General features: G+C 47.9%; 1 protein-coding gene across 7 annotated transcripts in view; it reads left to right on the top strand.

The window, feature by feature from the left end:
• The window catches only part of STRADA (STE20 related adaptor alpha), a 546,126-nt gene that overhangs the window by 269,462 nt on the left and 256,545 nt on the right, over nucleotides 1–20,119 (top strand). For all 7 annotated transcript variants that reach the window (XM_069634117.1, XM_069634118.1, XM_069634116.1 and 4 more), the window contains one exon: nucleotides 1,090–1,261. In XM_069634117.1, coding sequence (XP_069490218.1) covers nucleotides 1,090–1,261 — 172 coding nt within the window. The remainder of the gene's footprint in view (nucleotides 1–1,089; nucleotides 1,262–20,119) is intronic.

A 20,119-nucleotide genomic window follows, 5' to 3' on the forward strand; every position in this document is an offset into this window, starting at 1 on the left:
CGGCCCCCACTGCTCTTCTCCCCACTGCTGCTTTCCTCCCCCTACCTCTAACTCCCCCTACTGCTCTCCTTCTCCCCTCCCCCTCTCTCCGTCCTGAACCCGATCACCTCAAGTTCTGTAAACAACTCTAGACCATTCTCTTCTCCACCTCCCCTCTCTCCCTCCTGTGCTAATCATCCCCACAGCCACTGAGATTGGTGGCCCGGTCCTTCGAGAACCCATTGGGGTCCTGGCCACCAGCTTCTGCCCCCTCCCCCCGCACTGCCCTCTGGGCCCACACCTCCCGGCTGGGTCTATCTCAGCCCTGCACATACCTGTGTACAAAGACCTCCCGCTTTGGCTCAGGTATCTCCGCCCATACACTTGGCTGTTGCATTCCCCCAACTGACAACTCCCCTCACACTCCTTGGGGGGTTACCCTTTGAACCAACACACCCATCCCCTTCTTTTTCTCTGTACTTGCACGTTCCGAAGGTCACAAGGCCAAGTCGGACCACTTTCTGTTTGCTTTCTTATTTATTAATTCTTATTTCCATTGGTCATTGTTGCCTTGCTCCCTTCCCTTTTGCCTTGTGGCGCTTCAAAACACTTTCTTGTTGTATAAGCACCATATCAATAACCAATAAAATAAGAAAAATACATTACTGTCTAAATGGAATTGTGTGCTTCACTATGCTGACCTATTGTGGACCCCTGAACCCGCTCATTCTCTCCTAAGAATCGCCTTGACTGCTCTCCACATTTACCTTGATTGGGTTTTGGCTAACCTCTTGAGTTCCCTGTTCCCTTTAACTAGGGCGGCCTCTTCAAATCTGTCCACAAGGCCAGATTTTATAAATCCATCTTAATAGATACCATTCCCAGCTCAATGTGGCAAAGTCAATATAGTCCCTTTGTCACACAAGTCAACAGGTATAATCAAGCAAATGTTTGGAAATATATTGAAAACTTGGCTTTGCACTTCTAATGTGTAACTTAGCAATGCCTAAGCAATCGTACAGGTTTAGTCAATGTCCTGCAGCTATTGATATGATTACCCTCAAGGACCAGCTTTCAATTCGAATTTTTTCTTTTTTCTTTTGGTGAAAGGAGTGTCAAGGCGAGCCACATTTTGATCTCTGTGGATGGGAAGGTGTACCTGTCTGGCCTGCGCAGTATTCTCAGTATGATCAATCATGGACAGCGAGTGCGGGTCATGCACGATTTCCCTAAATACAGCATCAAGGTGTTGCCGTGGCTTAGCCCAGAGGTTTTACAGCAGGTAATGATGCAAGATGACTGCACAGCTGTTTGCTTCCCAACTCTAACCTGTGCCACAGACAGCATTTAAGCCTCATTAAGAACTGGGTACAGCATAAAGTTGGTGCATTTTCTCTGAAAGCAAATAGTTGTGGGAAGACCGATAGACATGCACACCAGCATTCATGAGATGTATCTGCATTGTCTCTCATTGGCTGGAAAGCAATATTTAAAACAACCCTGAGAGGGGAAGGGGTGGTGGAGAGGATTTGGGGATGCAGCAAGGAGAGAACGGGCCAGATGGACTAACCCGATCTATTGTGCTGAACTGAAACCTGTTCCAGCAACGCTTGTACCTCTCCTAGGAGGCCCACTAATAATGAGTTGAAATCTAATTATACTGTGCATAGTGAAACTCAATGCTTCACACTCCATTTAGCAACCCTTGAATGCTATTACCAAAATGGAATACAGTTGATGAAAATGTTGTATTTTAGTGATGAGGGCTCCAATAGAAACGTGGATACTTTTTCTTCTATTTTCCTTCCATTCAAAAACAGCCATTCAAAACCAGCCCACTGTTCACTTGAGTGCTAGCTGTTCACCTCTGTTGAGCATATTTTGATAGATGAGGCCCTGTTTAGTCATTGCTTTCTTTTGTTAATTACACAAACAACACTAAGTGACTACTCGATGTTGAGTACAGACATTAATTTGCAGTGGGGTGTAAATGATTTGGAGGAAGGTCCACTGGGTCTTGAAGTGAGGGGTCAAAATTGTTGTGTATTTTGGAACCAGACCAAAGTCGCTCGGATGAATCTTGCCCTTTAAGAATGGTACAGTCAGACTACTGGGGATTGGAAAGTTAACCGCTTATCGGCAGAAATGTTTAGACCCAGAAGTAAAAAAATAAATTAATCCCAAGAGCCACATATGTACAGGTTTGATCATGAAGTAGCAGCTCACAAGAAAAGACTTGAGCTAATATTCACATAAAGGTCACTCGTGGGAAAAACTCACTGGCGGCCGTTAAACAAATTAAGAATGTCCACTTAAGAAATGGGATCTGGGCAAGAGGGAGAAGAGCCTGCCAATACCAACAGGATAGTGAGTACATGTTGGAAGCTCTGGGCAGTAAGAACGCTTCAATCTTCTGGCGTATTATGAATGGAATAAAAACTTTACAATCATGTTAGCAGCTAAATGCAGTGGCCGAACCAGTCTGGGTAGCCCATTTCGAGAAAATATATTCCTTGGATAATCTAAACATCAACTTTAAATTTGAATTGAATCCGGTGGATTGGCAATTAGAAGTGGACGAAGAATGTGTCCTGGAAGTTCTGGTCAAAATTAACACATCGAGGCACCCAGCACCCAACAAGTGATCTGATTCGATGTTCCGTGATAACCCACCAATGCGTGCCGGACGTTTGGCCCAACTTTTTAAAGTAGTGATAAATACAAATTCTTTTCCAACCAGCTGGGATATGGCACACGTGGTCCCAATCTACAAAAAAGGACCAAAAGATGATTCAAGGAATTATCTCCCCCGATCTCCATTCTTGACGCAGACAGCAAGGTGTTTGCCGCCTTGCTGCTGCGTCATGTGGAGAATCGGGCACAGGAAACGTGCAGAATCCAAAAGTGGTAAACTGGTTAGAGGAAGATGATGAGGACGGCTTTAAACGGTTTCCTATTGAGATGAATTGAAGCCACAGCTTGATTGAAAGATCCTCCTCTGTATTTATTGCAACAGTTGACTTTAACTGCAGCTATTGATAGAGCAAATCGGGACCTCCTCTGGAAGAAGCTGCAGGGATAGGGAATTCTCTCTGGTTTATTAAGGTTCTTGATATGATATGGCATTTAGAACGTGCATGTACACAAATGTTTCTAGGCGCTACAAGACAAGGAGGGGGAACAGAGCGAGGACAAAACAACTATCTTACTAAGCCTTGTCATTCAGATCACACAAGTGGAGGGAAGAGGGAGGGGAGAAGTGCCGTGGGGGAGGGTGGGGTACAGGTAACTCAATAAGTGCAGCCAGTGGGTGTCTCATAAGCGCAGAGAGAGGGGACTGCAGGGTTGCAGGTACAGACCCTTAAGTGCAGGAGGAGCCCGGACACCAGTGCGAGGGCAACTGGACATGCAGCAGCCTGGGCCCGAGCTCAGAGGGTAGCCAGGTGACCAGTGCACGGAGCAGTCGGGGAAATCAGCAGGGGAGAGGAAGCGAAAGCAGAAGCGAAAAGGAAGGTCTTGAGGTGGTTCTGCTCAAGTTTGAGAGAAGCAGGGAGGCTGTTCCAGAGAGAGGCCCCAGCCGAGGACAGTGATCTTCTCCCCCCCCCCCCCCACTCCCTGCTTGGAGAAGCGTCTGGCCCTCAGAGAGTTGAAGGTGGCTGAGCAGAGAGCTCGAGAAGGAAGATGTTTAGGAAGAGAAAGTTGGAGATAATTGGTTTACATGAGAATTCCACAATGCAAATGAGACTAAATCAGGATGGTGCACTCTCTGGTAAGATTCCTGTTCGACGAGATGTCAGAAAAGGCTGCGCTCGTGCCATGTCTATTTAATCTATACTTTGAATGCGTTGCGTACTCCAACGTATTCCTCATCTTTGACATGTAATGTCCAGCTTCGGCTGCTTCGGAACGTTTTCGGCAGAGGCACCGCACGTCGAGTCGATGTCCCTCGAACGCCTCCATCGAGGGTGACTTCATCCGATGTTACAAGTAGCATGCATGGCGCCCGTTGGCCTCAGTTCCGTTTTTCCGCAAACGTATTTGTTATTTGCTTAATCTTCGACTGATGTCTTCGTCTTCAACCCCGACGACTCCTCGTTCCACGTTCAAAAAGTGTAAGGAGTGTGTCTCCAAAATGTCGATTATAGATCCGCATCGGGTCTGTCTGTGCTGCTTGGGCGAGGGCCATGAGACGGATACTTACTCCAAATGTCAAGCCATGGCGGGGAAGGCCTTGCGCGAACGAAAGGGGAAATTACACGTAGGCAAGGTGTCCAAGCCCCGTAAATCACGACCGGCTGGGGCTTCGACCGACGAATCGAGGGGCAACTCTCCTCGTCAGAAGTCTAAGCGCTCACAGTCCCGTAGTGATTCCTGCCACTCTTCGTCCTCATCGAAGCGAAGGCACCGCCGGTCACCTTCCTCGTCTTCGTTAGGTGGTACCCCCGAGAGGGTGACATGCCTGTCCGAGAACATCAACACCAGCGGAGTGGGAAGCTTTCCGGATGGAGATGATTAACATTTTTGAGAGACTGGAGAGGGATCCATCCGCGCCTTCTGTGGAAGCTGACGAGGAGCGGCCTCGACCCGATACTCGCGTGTCTTCGAGCCCAGGTACTCGGCGTGATTTCCATCGAGAGGCCTCGAGACAAGGTGTCTAAGGATCATTCGAAGCGGAGAGGGGTGTCTCGGTCTTAGACGCCATCAACACTGTCGTTGGTGCCAGTTGCATCTTCAATGCCTGTCAGACCTTCTGTGCCGTCAGCGCTGTTGTTGACGTGGAAGCCGTCAACGCTGGTGGGGCCTAATTTACTGGCTCGGTCCCCAGGACCTGTTGATCCGCTTAAGAAGGTTTTGGCTAAGTCTAAGTCTACGCCTTCGACGCATTCTAAGCCTCAGGGCTCCATGCCAGAGAAAACCTTTGTCCTTCTTCCAAAAAAGGATTTTTTTTTAGGAACCTCACTTCTATTTTTGAGTAGGAGGCAGGAGGGGGAGGTCCCCTTTGGCCTCCAGTATGGGACACCTAATGTGCTGGAGTGCCTCATTTTGGAGGAGAGCAGGATGCAAGACCTGTGTGACACTTTGCATAACACAAGTGTAATCGATACCTCTCCCGAGCTGGAGTTCGGCAAGCCAGACCCTGGGGAGCATGCAGGCTCTTCATATAGGCACCTAATGTCTAAGGTGGTGGAGTACCTGGGCTGGTCCAGACCTCCAGCGCCTTATGACCAGGATGATCTTACGGATATTTTGAACAGGGGTCCGCCTACGGATCCTTTGTCACCGTTCCATGTGGCTCTTCAAAAAAGGGTGGCCAGGAATTGGGAGACCCCAGAGACTAATCCGGTGGTGGACAAGTCTCTGACAAGGAAATACTGCCCCTCCAGTTACGATCCCAGCTATCTGTCACAACACCCCACTCCTGAGAGTCTGGCGGTCCAGGCAGCTACGGCTACCTCGAAGTAGGCCGCGTAACCTACCATCACTCCCGATAGGGACGATAAGCGCATAGATGGATGGGCATGGAAGGTATTTTCGGTGGGGAGCATGACGTTGAAATCGGCCAACTCTACCTGTGCGCTTGCTAAATTTTCATACACACTGTGGGAGTAAATCTCCATGGCAGCGGAGCACATTCCAGAAGGGGAGGGGAAGGACAGCTTCCCCGCTATTGTTAAGGAGGCCATATGCGAGTCCCTCCCGTCTGGGTTGGATTCTGCGGATAGTATCAGCAGATCCATGGCCACGAGCACCGTGATATGCGGAAGTCCGTTTTTTCACCTGCTGTGCAGGCTCATCTTCTCAACATGCCATTTGACGGGTTCCATCTTTTTGGCAGCAAGGCTGACGAGAGCCTTGAGAAGTTGCAGACCTCTAAGGCGCCTGCCAAGTCTTTAGGCGCTGCCGTTAGGCAGTTTCAGCCTTTTCGTGCTAGTGGACAACCTTGGAGGGGTAGATCCTTTCGTTATTACTCCTCATTTTGAAAGGCTAGAGGAATGGCCAGTCAAAGGGGCCAATGAAAGTTCCCTCGTGGTGCACGAGGTATAGGTGCCAATCCACTCTAGCAGCAGCCTCTGTACCACCGGCCTCTGCAACAGCCGCTTCAAAACCGATCTGACAGCTTAAGTCACAGTTCACCAGTGGGGGGCAGGCTGTCTCAGCATCTCGAAGAATGGCAAGCCATTACTTCAGATGCGTGGGCTCTGTAAACAATGGCCCACGGCTACTGCCTTCCCTTTCTCAAGAAGCCTCGGATCAATCCACCGGGGAAGCACTCTGAGGATTCCAGATCCACTCCTTGTGCAGGAGATTTTAACCCTGCTAGAGAAAGCCACTATAGAACCAGTGCCTGTAGCAGAAAGGAACAAGGCTTGGTATTCCCCATATTTTTTGATTCCCAAAAAGGGCGGGGGACTGAGACCCATCTTGGACTTGAGATACTTGAACAAGTTCCTCAGGAAAAACAAATTCAGGATGGTCACTCTTTCTCAGATACTTCAGGCCCTCCAACTTCAGGATTGGTTGGTGTCATTGGTGTCATTGGACCTTCAGGATGTTTATTTTCATGTGCCAATCCATTTCAAGCACAGGAAAATACCTGAGGTTCGCTGTTGGCGGTTTTGGTCCTGCCATTTGGTTTGACATCCGCCCTGAGGGTATTCACCAAGCTGGTGGTGGTGGCAGCGTGTCATGATGCCTACCCCCGGGCATCCGGATCGAGTCCGTCAGCCCCGGGAGCAGGCATCCAGATACTCATTAAAACCCCCAACAGCTCCGGCTGGGGGCTGTTTGGATTCAGTCCTGGCGCCTAAGACTTTACTTATTATGCAGACCATGCTGCAAATGAGTCCAAGCCAACGTGAGGCCTGGATGGGACTAGTTTATTACAGGGACTATTTTTCACTCGGGTGTGGTTCTGGGGAACTTCTTACCTGGGACTACTTTGCAGGCTATTTAAACCACGCCCGAACAGCAGCCCATGCTTTGCGTTATTCTGCATCTAGCAACGTGACGCTCAGCGTGTCTGCAAGTCAGCATCCAGTCTTCTGCCATGCCCGCCTCGAATCCGGAGCTCCTAGACGAAAGGCAAAGAAAGGAGAAGAGGTTAGATCACAGATATTATTTGATTCCTTACCTGATTCGGGACCCAGCACATCTCCGAGCCTGGAAAGGACATTTTTTCAGCACGCGTCGCTTCGCCAGCAGCAGCGCCACGTTATACTCACCAGTCCACTGCATCTTTCGACTCGGCGCTGCCTCCATCATTTTCTTCGTCGAAACCCAACACCTGGGCGGAAAACAAAAGGAATAACAAGGGAGCCGAGAAAACCAACAAGGACAATCTCTTTGCCACCATAGGCTTACCTGCTTTGCCACCGGAGGTGTTATTCTTTAATTCGCCACATCTTCCTATGCCGCACCTATAAAGGGAGAGTAAACAGCAAGTTAAACTCATGCAACTTTTACCGGACAGTGTTTGGTAATACAGACTCTTACCTGAACGCCATCAGCTGCTTCCAGGCAATATTCTTTTGGACCCAGCTGCAACCTAACGAGGGAATGAAACAAGAATGAACATCGGACATATTGAACTCTTTGAACTTTATAGACACTGGAGTCAATATTCTTCCGGAACTCCTCCAGTACCTTCAACCCAGTGAAGTAACTGGTATCTACCCGCCCCTGCATGCCATGCAGGATGGAGAGCTTATCATTTAAAAACATAAGGTGAGGTTACCAAAAGGGAATATCGGAGGTGATTAGTGGGGAGAACGAGAACTGTTGGGGGCCATCACTAAAGTCCATGGGTGGCTAAATCCCTTTCTCCACTTGCAGGAGAATACTTCTACGAGTCCAGCAGACAAGATTAGGCGGGCCAGTCCAGACTGTCATCTCTTCACTACGCATCACGTTGGTGGAGACCGCAGCTGTCCGGGTCCGATTGACGCCCCTGTGGGAACCAGGTGAGCGTAACACAGCGCATCTCAGGCGTGAGAGATTCACGTCTACCCCTACCTGGACGTTTGGCTGATCAGGGCACGTTCTCCTGAACAAGCCCTAGATCCTCTCAACGTTGCCTGCCACTCTCTCCACAGACTGGCCTTCTCCCTCAATTTCAAGACGTCCCCCATGACACCTTCCCAACAGCTCCTATATATCGGGGCTGTTTTAGACACTTCCTTGGGAAAGTGCTTGCCACCCAAGGTGAGGGCTCAAGACATTCTCCAGATGGTAACAAAATTCAAGAATTCCGGCCTTCGAGTTCTTGAGGTTGCTCAGCCTCATGGAATCCTGCATTTTCTTGGTGCCAGAGGCCCACTTACAAATGAGATCCCTTCAATGGGCTCTCAGATCGCAATGGTCCCCGTTCTCATGATGAATGTTGGACCGTCTTCAGATTCTGACCACGGTTGCACAGGATCTTCTGTGGTGGGCCTGCAAGGAAAATGCTCTGTAGGGCAAACACTTTTGGCAACCATAGACGGAGATCACTGTAGTGACGGACACTTCACTCACGGCTAGGGACTCACGCCAACGATCTGACTGTCAGCGGTCGTTGGTCTCCATCGTAGTCCAAGCTACACATCAATCTTTTGGAGCTCAGGGCAATCAGACTAGCGCTGAAGGCTTTTCTGCCATCTATACGGGGAAAGAATGTCCTGGTAATGACGGACAATACAGTGGCCATGCACTACCTCAACAAGAGGGGAGGCATAGGATCACTACCGCTATGCAGAGAGGCAATGCAGCTTTGGTAGTGGGCTATTCAAGAAGGAATCTCCCTATCAGCGGTTCACCTGGCCGGTGAGGAAAACACAGCAGCAGACGCTCTGAGCAGGCAGAGCACAGTCTCCCACGAGTGGGAACTAGCTCAGGAAGTCCTTCAAGAGATCTTCGCCCTTTCGGGAATTCCTCACGTGGATCTGTTCACGACCAGTGTCCACAGAAGTGCGAGCTGTACTGCTCAAGAAAATCTCATCCGAGAGGAGCTCTAGGGGACGTGTTGGAGGTGGATCGGGAATTCCAGCTGCTGTACGCGTTTCTTCCAGTCCCTGTCATTCCTCAAGTCATCAGGAGGTTGAGGAGGTTCAGGAACCGCATGATCCTCATTGCCCCAGATTGGGCCAGGAGAACATGGTACCCGGACCTTCTAGATTTGTACATCTGTCCTCCGATACATCTTCCGCTAAGGGAGAATCGTCTCTCGTGAGATGAGGGTCGGTTTCTCCATGCAGAGGTCAACACTCTCAACCTTCACGCTTGGTGTATGAAATGTTGAGGTACAAGGATTGGGACCTTCCGGATGACGTAATGGATGTGTTGGTTTCGGCCAGGAGGCCAGCAACTAAGTCTCTTTACCATTGCCGTTGGAATACGTTTTGCGACAGGTGCAGAGACAGGAATGTTGATCCTTTTCAGTGTACAACAACGGATGTTCTATCCTTTCTGCTTTCATTGGCACATAAAGGTCTTCAAGTTGGTACCATTAAGGGTTACCTGGGAGCGCTTTCGATTTTTAAGCACTCGTCAGAGGAATGTTCCTATTTTAAGATCCCTCTGGTCACTCAGTTTCTAAAAAGGCTCACAAATGGCTTCCCACCTTCTACATGTCAGGTTCCGGTATGGGACCTCAACCTTGTTTTTAAATTCCTGATGGGTGCTGCTTTTGAGCCATTGCACTCATGTCATTTACTGTTATTGACATTGACCATCAAGACAATCCTGTTGGTTGCTCTTACATCTGCAAGAGGAATGAGCGAGTTGCAAGCGCTTTCTTCCAAACCACTCTTTACTATATTCCACAAGAACAGGGTTGTATTGAGGGTGAAACCCTCCTTTTTGCCTAAGGTTGTTTGAGTTTCACTTAAGGCAGAAAATGGTGCTACCAGCATTCTATCCTCCTCCACATCCTTGCAAGGATGAGGAAAGGCTACATCGGTTGGACCCTAAGAGAGCGTTAAGCTTTTATGTTTCCAGGATGACGAAATTGAGAGTGGACGACCAGCTCTTTGTAGGGTAATACCAGACATAGACTAGGCCAGGCTGTTTCCAAACCAACCTTGTCTAGGTGGATCATCCTAGCTATTTCGGAATGCTACAGTCTGGCAGACAAGGACCCTCCTGAGGGGTTACGTGCTCATTCCACCAGAGGCAAGGCCACTTCGTCAGCCCTGCGGAGGGGTGTCTCTATTAAAAACATCTGTGATGCTGCAACGTGGTCCTCTACACACACGTTTGCCAAGCATTACTCTGTGGATACATCCCACGCTCAGGATGTCGCTTTTGGTAAGGCAGTCCTTTATTCTGCCCTTTGAATATTCTGCATGTCTAAATTCTTCACCCTCCTCCTATCGTGGATACTGCTTTGAGAGTCTGTCAAAGACGAGGAATACGTTGGAGTACACGATCCATTTAAAGAACAAGTGACTTATCCCTGGTAATGTTCTTTCTACTGGATGTTCCTTCAACGTATTCCTCATTGCCCTCCCAGCCTATCCCTCTTTTGAATTTCCGATGCTATTAACGCTTTCGTTCCAACAAGGCTGAATACTGTCCGGCCCGTGTTATGGGCACTTCTGATACACAGAGAGGGGGAAAACAGAACTGAGGCCAACAGGACGGAGGCCTTCGAGGGACATCGACTCGACGCAGGGTGCCCTCTGCCGAAAATTTTCCAAAGCAGCCGAAGCTGGACATTACATGCCCAAGATGAGGACTATGTTGGAGGAACATCCAGTCGAAAGAACGTTACCAGGGGTAAATAACTTGTTCACCTCAGATATAGGGGATATTTGACAAAAGTATAATTTGCTTCACCTAAATTAGCCCATTTGAAGATAATGTAGCTTAGTGTAATGCAGATTACTTCCTCCTATTCGATTTCAAAGAATGAGGTTTGCAATACCTTATCAACGCATTTAACAGCTATGGCATTGGTAAATGAAATGAAGTGTGTCAATTCTAAATTTGGACATTTTTCGGTGAGACCAATTGTTATATTTTATGAAGGAAAGCTTTTACCCAGAATTTTATATGGAATTGAAACTTTTTATTTGTAGATTTTAAGGAGTTTGGTATGTCTGATCTGGAAAGCTGTACTGAGTTTACAAAAATCCATTCCCATTTCTCTTTATAAGCTATGAAATTGGTTTGTGTTCATTGGAGGTTAGAGCACATTGGAGACTCTTATCCTTCTATAGAAAATTACTTGTACCGCGAAAGACTCTGTTCTTAGATCTGAATCTGGCAATCTCATGTCAGAATATTTGCCAGTGTCCGGCACCCGAGCACAGTGAGCGGAGCGCCCGTCTGAACGAAAGCAGACGGGAAACACAGCAACCAGGATTCAGTCCTGCCCACGGCCAAGACCGCGCTGAAGCCGGCTACAGACACCGAATAAGGAATGTTGTGCTGACACACACCACACGGCTGGGGACTGTTATTGCGTGTCAACCCTACGGCCCCGGACATTCTCCAGACGCCACCCTAACCTGCCCAGTCACCCAGCTGGCTCCAGATTAGGCTATCCACACATTCAGAATTTATCCTTCAATGCCTTGATGAAGGCGGAATACTTAATTTCTCTCTACTTTCCTTTTGGTCAGTAACCGCCGAAATGCAAGAACTGTGAGGGGAGTGTAGGTGTCACTCCATCCACCCACACATTGTGACTTCCTCAAAACTGGGATCCCCCACTGCGTTGCAAACTCTTACCTCGGATAATAGACGATACACCCGAGAAGACATATCGGGAATCTGTTGTTTGCATATTGGGAATAACAAGGAGTTATCTCCCAACCATAGCAGCAAAAACCATGTTGACTTATTGATTTGTTCTTAATTTTGTGTAAGGACAGGCAGGTACACTCCTGTCCTTATTTTGCTGCTACTGTCAACTACGTGTTTCTCTTTCTCTACTTCTGCCTATCATTCCTCCCCCTTATCTGCATGTCCTTCCCTCTTTATCTAACACCACCACTTGGATTCAAACCTACTTTGTCTGTGACTATAGAACAGGAAAGTACTAGGTGTGGTTTCTATTTACTGTTACCTTTATTTGTTTATGCTTTCAATGAGTACAACATAACAGGTTGTGCTTTTTTATCATACTTCATGTTTTGATTTACATCATGGACACTGGTTGCAAACTTTACATGTCTGGGATGATAATCACCAGACAAACAGTTATTTTCACAAATCTGCGCGTGCAACCAAATACAGAACTGTTTTACTTCATTTAAGACTTGTGTTCTATTGTTTGTGTTTTTTCATCATATTTGCCTTACTTTGGTGTTCAACCTCTTTCTGTCTAGTGGATTAGATCTAATGTACCTCATGGCATTCATTGCATCAATATTGGGTTGACAAGGGGAGGTTTAGGAATAATACCAACCCCCATCCGTTCTATAAACCCATGGCACAGCAACACCCTCTATCCCTTGATTTATAAGGGAATATTTGACAAAAGTATAATTCGCTTCACCCAAATTAGCCCATTTGAAGATAATATGGCTTAGTAATGCAGATTACTTCCTCCTATTCGATTTCAAAGAACGAGGTTTGCAATACCTTATCAACGCATTTAACAGCTATGGCATTGGTAAATGAAATGAAGTGTGTCGATTCTAAATTTGGACATTTTTCGGTGAGACCAATTGTTAGATTTTATGAAGGAAAGCTTTTACCCAGAATTTTATATGGAATTGAAACTTTTTATTTGTAGATTTTAAGGAGTTTGGTGTGTCTGATCTGGAAAGCTGTGCTGAGTTTACAAAAATCCATTCCCATTTCTCTTTATAAGCTATGAAATTGGTTTGTGTTCATTGGAGGTTCGAGCACATTGGAGACTCTTATCCTTTTATAGAAAATTACTTGTACCGCGAAAGACTCTCTGTTCTTAGATCTGAATCTGGCAATCTCATGTCAGAATATTTGCCATCTAAAAGAGGGTGCGCCATTCTGTTCTGGGTTGCTCACTAAAATTGGCTTAACTGACACCAACCTTATGAGTAACCCAGAGGGTGTTAAAAAGATGCTGTACATGGCCGATTGGGCGCAACTATTGAGGCGTTCCATTCCTAACAATCCCTCGAACATCTGATCATGGATCACAAGAAACAGTGATTGCCCCATATCTGTACAGATATCTGAATAGACATTTTAGAAGATCCTTCTTAAAATTCAGTTTTAATCTGTACCTCACCCGAGAGATCTATGAAAAATACCATTATCTGCCAGAAAATAATTTGTTGTGTTGCTTCTGTGCTCCAATTAACATGAAAGAAACATTGTATCACTTGTTGGTGGTCTGCCCCATATTGGAGGATAAAAGGCAACTGTATTTAAACAAATTCCTTTACGGCAGAAGTTTGACAGACTAACAGTGGAGAGTTTTGGAAAGATTGCCTGGCTGGTTGTGCGACTTCTATGGTAATCTCAATTGTCGTTTTTTAGATGGTAAGCAGTTGGACAAACCTCTGTAGGACGAGTCTACAACTACTTAAGCACTTTATTGAAGGCACTTTATTGTACGCACTTTACAGAATGCACCTTACTGAATGTACTTTATTGAGCCTGCTGTATAGAACGTACTCTATTGAAATGCACTTTACTAAAGAGCGCCTTGTCTAAATGTACTCTAGGTTCTGTACTGGAAGTACTATGTGTAGATGCACTTCATGGCAAAAGTATTGTAAAGCTATGTGTTTCTTAATCAATTGTATTTGTCTCTTTTTAATAAGTGACTGAGTGGTGCTTGTAAATGGATTGCTTTTTTTTCTTTTTTTATATATTACTTTTATAGACATTTCTTAAGGTTATATAACAAATTACATCCCCCTTCCCCCTCCCCTTCTATCCACCCCCCTTTCCCCACGACCTGCAGTGCCTTTATTAATACAACAAGACTTTAGTAACGCATTCATCATATGTTTATTGCATTATTGGGGCCTTAGGCAATGTCCAAAATCCTAATATTCTGTGGGCCTAATTAAATTTGATAGTTATCTTTCAAATAGTCCAGTAATGTGCCCAAGTTCAACCTAAAGTTACGCCGTTCCCATTGTAATTTGTAGGTCACCCATTGCATGGTTAATATTTGCCAAAGTTTGTATAGCCACTTATGGTATGTTGGCGCGTCTCCTTCCAGTTCCGTGCAATCATATGTTGGGCTGTCAATGATAAAACCACAAATGCCTTTTTATGTGATCTCTCTCTCGTGAGTTCATATTTTTTTTCCCAAAGGCCCACTAAGCATTCGCCTGCCCCTATTGATATATTGGCCCCAACAAATCCTGCATAATACCATTAACCTGACCCCAAAATGGCTGCAAAACTGGACACGACCCCCATATATGAAGCCAGTCCCCCTTCTTGCAATTACACCAACACACCGATGGAGTCCCTTTTTAAAATTCATATTGAGTCTCTCCAGGGTATAGTGCCACTGAGTGAGAATTTTAAACCACAGTTCTCTTAGTTGATTAGAATGTGTTAATTTTGAAATATTAGCCCAGAGTCCCTCCCATTACTCCTCTGCTATTGGATGATCCAAAGTACCTTCCCATTTGGCCATTTACAGCCACTTCTCTCGAGGGCCCCCTTCAATAAACAAAGTGTATAACGTTGAGATCAAATGGGTGTCCCCTTTGTGTGATGTAATATATTTCCCAAATGCAGTAAACTGTCTACCCGATTGATCTTTATTTGGGGGGTACAGGACCCAATGTCAGAGCTGGTAATAACTAAGTCGGTCCTTCTCCGAGAGCGCAAAGAATTGTTTGCATTGTTCAAGTTTTAATTTCTTGACCAAATGTGACATCTTTAAGTCTTGTACAGCCCCCCTCATTCCATTTTACGAAGGCTTTGGTCTCCATCCCCAGGGTAAACTGAGGATTCCCAAATATTGGTGTAAAAGGCCCAGGTTTCATTATGCGTTTGTTTCACCACTTCATCCCATACATGGCTCACCAGAGCCGTTATTCGTGATGCTTTCATGCTCAAATGGCAATCGGCCCTTGGTAGCCAGAGAACCTTGGTTGTGGAGCACCCACCACTGCCTTATCCATAGCAACCCAATGTTTACTATCATCTCCTGCCAGCCATTGTTTCAATATCCTTATCTGTGCCGATAAGTAGTAGGTTCTAAAATCCGGGAAGGCCATCCCTCCTCAATTCTTTGGTGCCATTAACGTCTGCAAGGCTACCCAAGGTCTTTTATTCTGCCACACAAAGGTGGATAACCTGCGATAGAGCTATTTGAAGAAACTCCTGGGGATAGCTACCAGCAAAGCCTGAAAGTAGAAAAGGAACCGTGGTAAAGTCACCGTTTTTATCGAGGCCATGTGCCCGATCCATGATATATATGGTTCCATTTTTGTAAGTCCCTTCTCAAGATTTCTAATAGCTGAGGGTAATTTGCCTCATACAGTACTGTCATAGATTTTGTTATTTAAAAAAAAAACAGATATTTGATTTTTTTTCTTCTGCCCATGAGAATTGGGTGGATCCACGGATTTCTGCTATGTTACTTTTTGTTAGTGTGAGATTAAGTATTTCGGATTTATGTGGATTCATTTTTTATCCTGAAACTGCCCCAAATTGTGTTAGTTCTGATACAATTGTTTTCAAAGATTCATCTGGGTTCAATATGACCAGCAACATATCATCCGCAAATGTCGGGGGCGTGGCCTGCTGAACATGGTACGTGGACGCTGATCTCCTGAGCTCCGGTCCAGCCACGCAGTCCGATCCTGTACTAGGTGCCTAAAACCTTTTTTCACCATCCACTCTTCGGGGCAGATTTACATTGGGTGTACTACAACACCCTGCGACTTGCTCCGACAGAAATCGGACGCCGGGATCCCTCTGAGATACTCCGGCCCCGCTCCCCCCTCCTCTGGGGGGGAGCACACAAGAACCGGCCGACCCGCGTTTCTAGACTCTGCTGAGGGTACCCTAAACCCTTCCACACCACTCATCCTTCGGTGCAGGGGTACATCAGGGGATTGCCTGCACCCGACACCTTTGTCCAACAGAAATCGGAAGTCGAGGACCTACCGAGACACTCCGGCTCCTCTCCCCCTCCTCCCTGCGGGAGGCGCCCGGAGCCCAGCTGAGCCGTCCTGCTCGATCCTGCCTTCGGTGCCGGAGAGACATTTATATCACTGATCCTTCGATGCAGTGATACATCGGGCAATTTACTACGCTCGGTGCCTTAGTCCGACGGTGATCAGAGGACAGGGACCCACTGGGGCGCTCCGGCCCGGCTTCCTCCCCTCCCCCCCCCCCCGGGGAGACCCACAAGATGGCGGCCGCATTTCGCTAGCGGATCTGCTGCGACCGAGACAGACGCACTTCTACGGAGCCAGACCCCGACCATCCACGCGACTTCCCCGCTACTCGTTGTGGCCCGGAGACACAGGAGGCACAGGGCACTCATCGAGGTGGACCAGCTTGCCCTACGGAAACATCCGCAAGTGGTGGGTGAAGGACGAGTCGGGGGATCACGCGCCTGGCGCTAAACACCCTGGCACCTGGCGTCGACATCTCAACCCCATACGGAGCCGGGGTTCGCCCAGCACAAACCCACCACAGCCTCCCTACCGGTTATCCCGGAGCACCCGCTGAGACCCCGATCCCATCCCCAGCTGGCCACACAGGACTAAACCCTGCATTCCCCAAGTGAAGAGTGCGGGGAACGGGGAGTGGGTCCTCCTTGATCCTTCAAGAACACGCGCTCATCAGGGCAGCCACTTGTAGAGCATCCAGGTCCTTCTTCCGGAGCTCGCACTGGAGCCACAGTAAGAATCGCCTCTCACGGGTGAAACTCTCCCCCTCCACGGGACCCAAATCCACCATATTCCTAACCCTGAGTCGAACCCCCTCAGACTCCTTGCTGGGTCTGACAAATTAGTCACTACTTTACGGATACACCTGCCTACCCTGGCCAGCAACAAGAGACCACGCTGGACTACTCCCCTAGTCCTGCCTGCTCTATAGCACCCCACGTCTCTCCGGCCCCCCACAATACACCAAAAGGCCAGACCTGTGGCACAGTTAATGAAACCGCCCTAGACGTCAGGGTCACAACTTTTCCTTTCCCACGGAGGCAGGGGTCCATGTTCTCTGAACCCCCAGGACCTGCACTCCATTAAGCAGGGAGATCTCGCGCCATTAACCAAAGAGAGTGAACACAATTATATGCCCTGCCAGGGAACTCTTGAACCCCTGTGCTGTCAAACGTGATTAAGACAATACATTATGGCCGCAGCAAGGAACAAAGCCAAAAATGCCACTCTAGACCCTTTTATTACCTCGAAATCTCACCCCACCGCCCAGCCTATATCAAACGACCCAACAACCCGGGATACCCCGGAGGTGGACGCCAGACACAATCAGGTGTTGGGGGCGATCGAGGCCCTAAGGTCGTTTATAGATACGAAGATTGGCGAAGTAAAAGCCGACATCCAGTTGATAAGGCAGGATGCCCGTAATTTGACGGAACGGGTCACTATCATTGAGTCTTCCCAGCAGGACACGGCAAGTGACACGGCAGCCTTGAAAACCGAAGTCGCAGACCTCAAAACCAAGGTATCCCTCCTAGAAGCAAGGTCCAAGGAGGCGGAGGGCCGCGCTAGGCGCAGTAACATTAGAATACTAGGCATACCAGAAGGGACGGAGACTACAGACCCGACGGCCTTCGTGGAATCACTAATACAACAGGAAATCGGGGTGGCAAACCTTTCACAGGGCTTTGCCATAGAGAGAGCCCACAGGTCGCTCCAGAAGAAACCCCCTCCAGGCTCCTACCCCCGTCCTATCATAGCGAAGGTCCTCAACTTTCGAGACCGTGAGGTGATCCTGAAATTTTCAAGAGAGGGCGGGGAAATTGAACGGAACAACTCAAAAATCACCATATACCGCGATTACACCCAGTCGGTCCAAAGAGCGAGGAACTCCTTTGTTCCAATTAAGGCCAGGCTCAGGAAACTGAACCTGAAATATATGCTGCTCTATCCCTCGAGACTGAAAGTAATATATAAGGGTTAAGCAGTGTTCCTAGAGACTCCAACAGCGGCTACCATGTGGATGGAACATAATAACCTGGCTGAGGTCCCTATCGAATCCAATCACGGGAAACTCAATGAAGACACCCAAGAATGAGGGCTACACCCCCCCGACACAGGCACAGGCACCCTACATGACATACCCGAGAACTTTTAGAACCACCACTATCAACAAAGCAAAACTACGAAAGGAGAATGCTGAATGACTGCGGGGCTCACCCGTCCCTCCACACATGCCCGCGGACCACGACCCCACACACCTACTCGCGCCAGACACCCGGATCGGGGCAGACAGCGCGGGAGCGCCTGAGCACTCCACTTCGGTGATAGTAGCTGGGTGCACCAGTTATAACTGTTTTATACAAGTTGTTATTGTTTTGACTACCCTAACTCTGAGGACCTTTAACCAATCTGAAATGAACCCGGAACTAAACACTGGAGTAGACCACTCCACACAAATAGATTCAGGCAAAGCTCACAACGACATACTATTAAGCCGAAGGGAAGGCACGGATCCCCCTTGGCAATTAATACAACCATGAAATGGCATCAAAACTCAGGGTGATCACATGGAACGTCAGAGGGATGGGATCCTACCTCCGTAGAAACCGGATACACTCCTACCTGAAGAGAAGGAAGGTATCATTTGCCCTCCTACAGGAAACACACCTCTCCTCTGACACTGCAGACAAACTTTCAAACTACTGGGGAGGCCAAGGTAACAGCTCATCATACTCGAAATACGCAAGAGGAGTATACACATGGGTGAGCCCAGGCACACCATTTCAACAGATGGGGGTAGAATCAGACAAAGAGGGCAGGTACCTGCTGGTGTGGGGAATGCTGGAGAATACCCGAATATGCATAATAAACTCATATTTCCCCCAACACGGCATACCTTCCTACCTTGAGAACTTATGCGCCAAAGTTATGCTCCACAGAGAATACACCCTTCTGTGGGGAGGCGATTTCAATTGCGTCATGAGTGTAGCAATGGACAGATCCGCCACTCCACGAATACAGAATAATCTTCCTACACAGGCCCTACACAGAGCGGTTGAGGACTTGCATCTGATAGATATCTGGCGAGACCTTCACCCCGCTGACAGATCCTACTCATTCTACTCAGCCCCTCACAACGTGCACACCAGGATAGACTACCTCTTTATAAATAATGAGCTAACTCCACAAATCGAGTCCGCGGATTACCTGGGCAGATCAATCTCGGATCACTCCCCACTAATGATACAACTCTGTCTCCGTCCTCCCCGACCTCCCATCCCAATGTGGCGAATGCCAGTAGAGTCATTAACCGACCCGCATTCAAGAAGACCTTGGCCGAGAAACTAGAAGAGTACATTGAGCTTAACAAGGGAACGGTGGAAAAATGGAGCACTCTCTGGGAAGCATTGAAGGTGGTGACAAGGGGAGAGGTGATCGCTGAGGCAGGCGGGATTAGGAGGCAACTGAGAAAGGAATTAGAGGCTGAGGAGGAAAGGATCAGGCACCTTGAAAATACCCCCTCTCCCACAATCGAGACGGAAAACGAGCTGAGGGAGATTAGGGAGGAATGCAGAACCGCATGGGATAGGCTTGCGAAATTCGACTACTCTACTCGCACCATGAAAGCTCATAAAGAAGCAGATAAACCGGGTAGGATATTAGCCTGGTTGTGTAGAAAGGAACACCCAAAGCTGGCCCTCAACGAGATTGAAGATGGCAATGGCATAATCCACAGAACACAACAAGCAATTAATGATGTTTTTTCCGACTTCTATGAGGAACTATATACTCACAGCGACCGAGTACCTGAGACAGACATTAGAGACAGCTTAGCAGAAGTTGACCTCCCTACACTGAACCAGGAACAAAAAGACATGCTGGGACAAACCATTACGATAGAAGACATCTCCGAGGCGATACGCTCTCTCTTTCCATGAGTAAGACGCCTGGGACCGTTGGCCTTACCCCAGAGTTCTACAAGGCATACGAGGAGATCCTGTCCCCCATACTGCATGAAGTCTATGCGGAGGCATTCGAGACTGGAACACTATCAGGTACCATGAGAGGAAACC

The sequence above is a fragment of the Ambystoma mexicanum genome, chromosome 13 (assembly GCF_040938575.1).
Source record: "Ambystoma mexicanum isolate Mex_15411 chromosome 13, UKY_AmexF1_1, whole genome shotgun sequence".
Classification (NCBI taxonomy): domain Eukaryota; kingdom Metazoa; phylum Chordata; class Amphibia; order Caudata; family Ambystomatidae; genus Ambystoma; species Ambystoma mexicanum.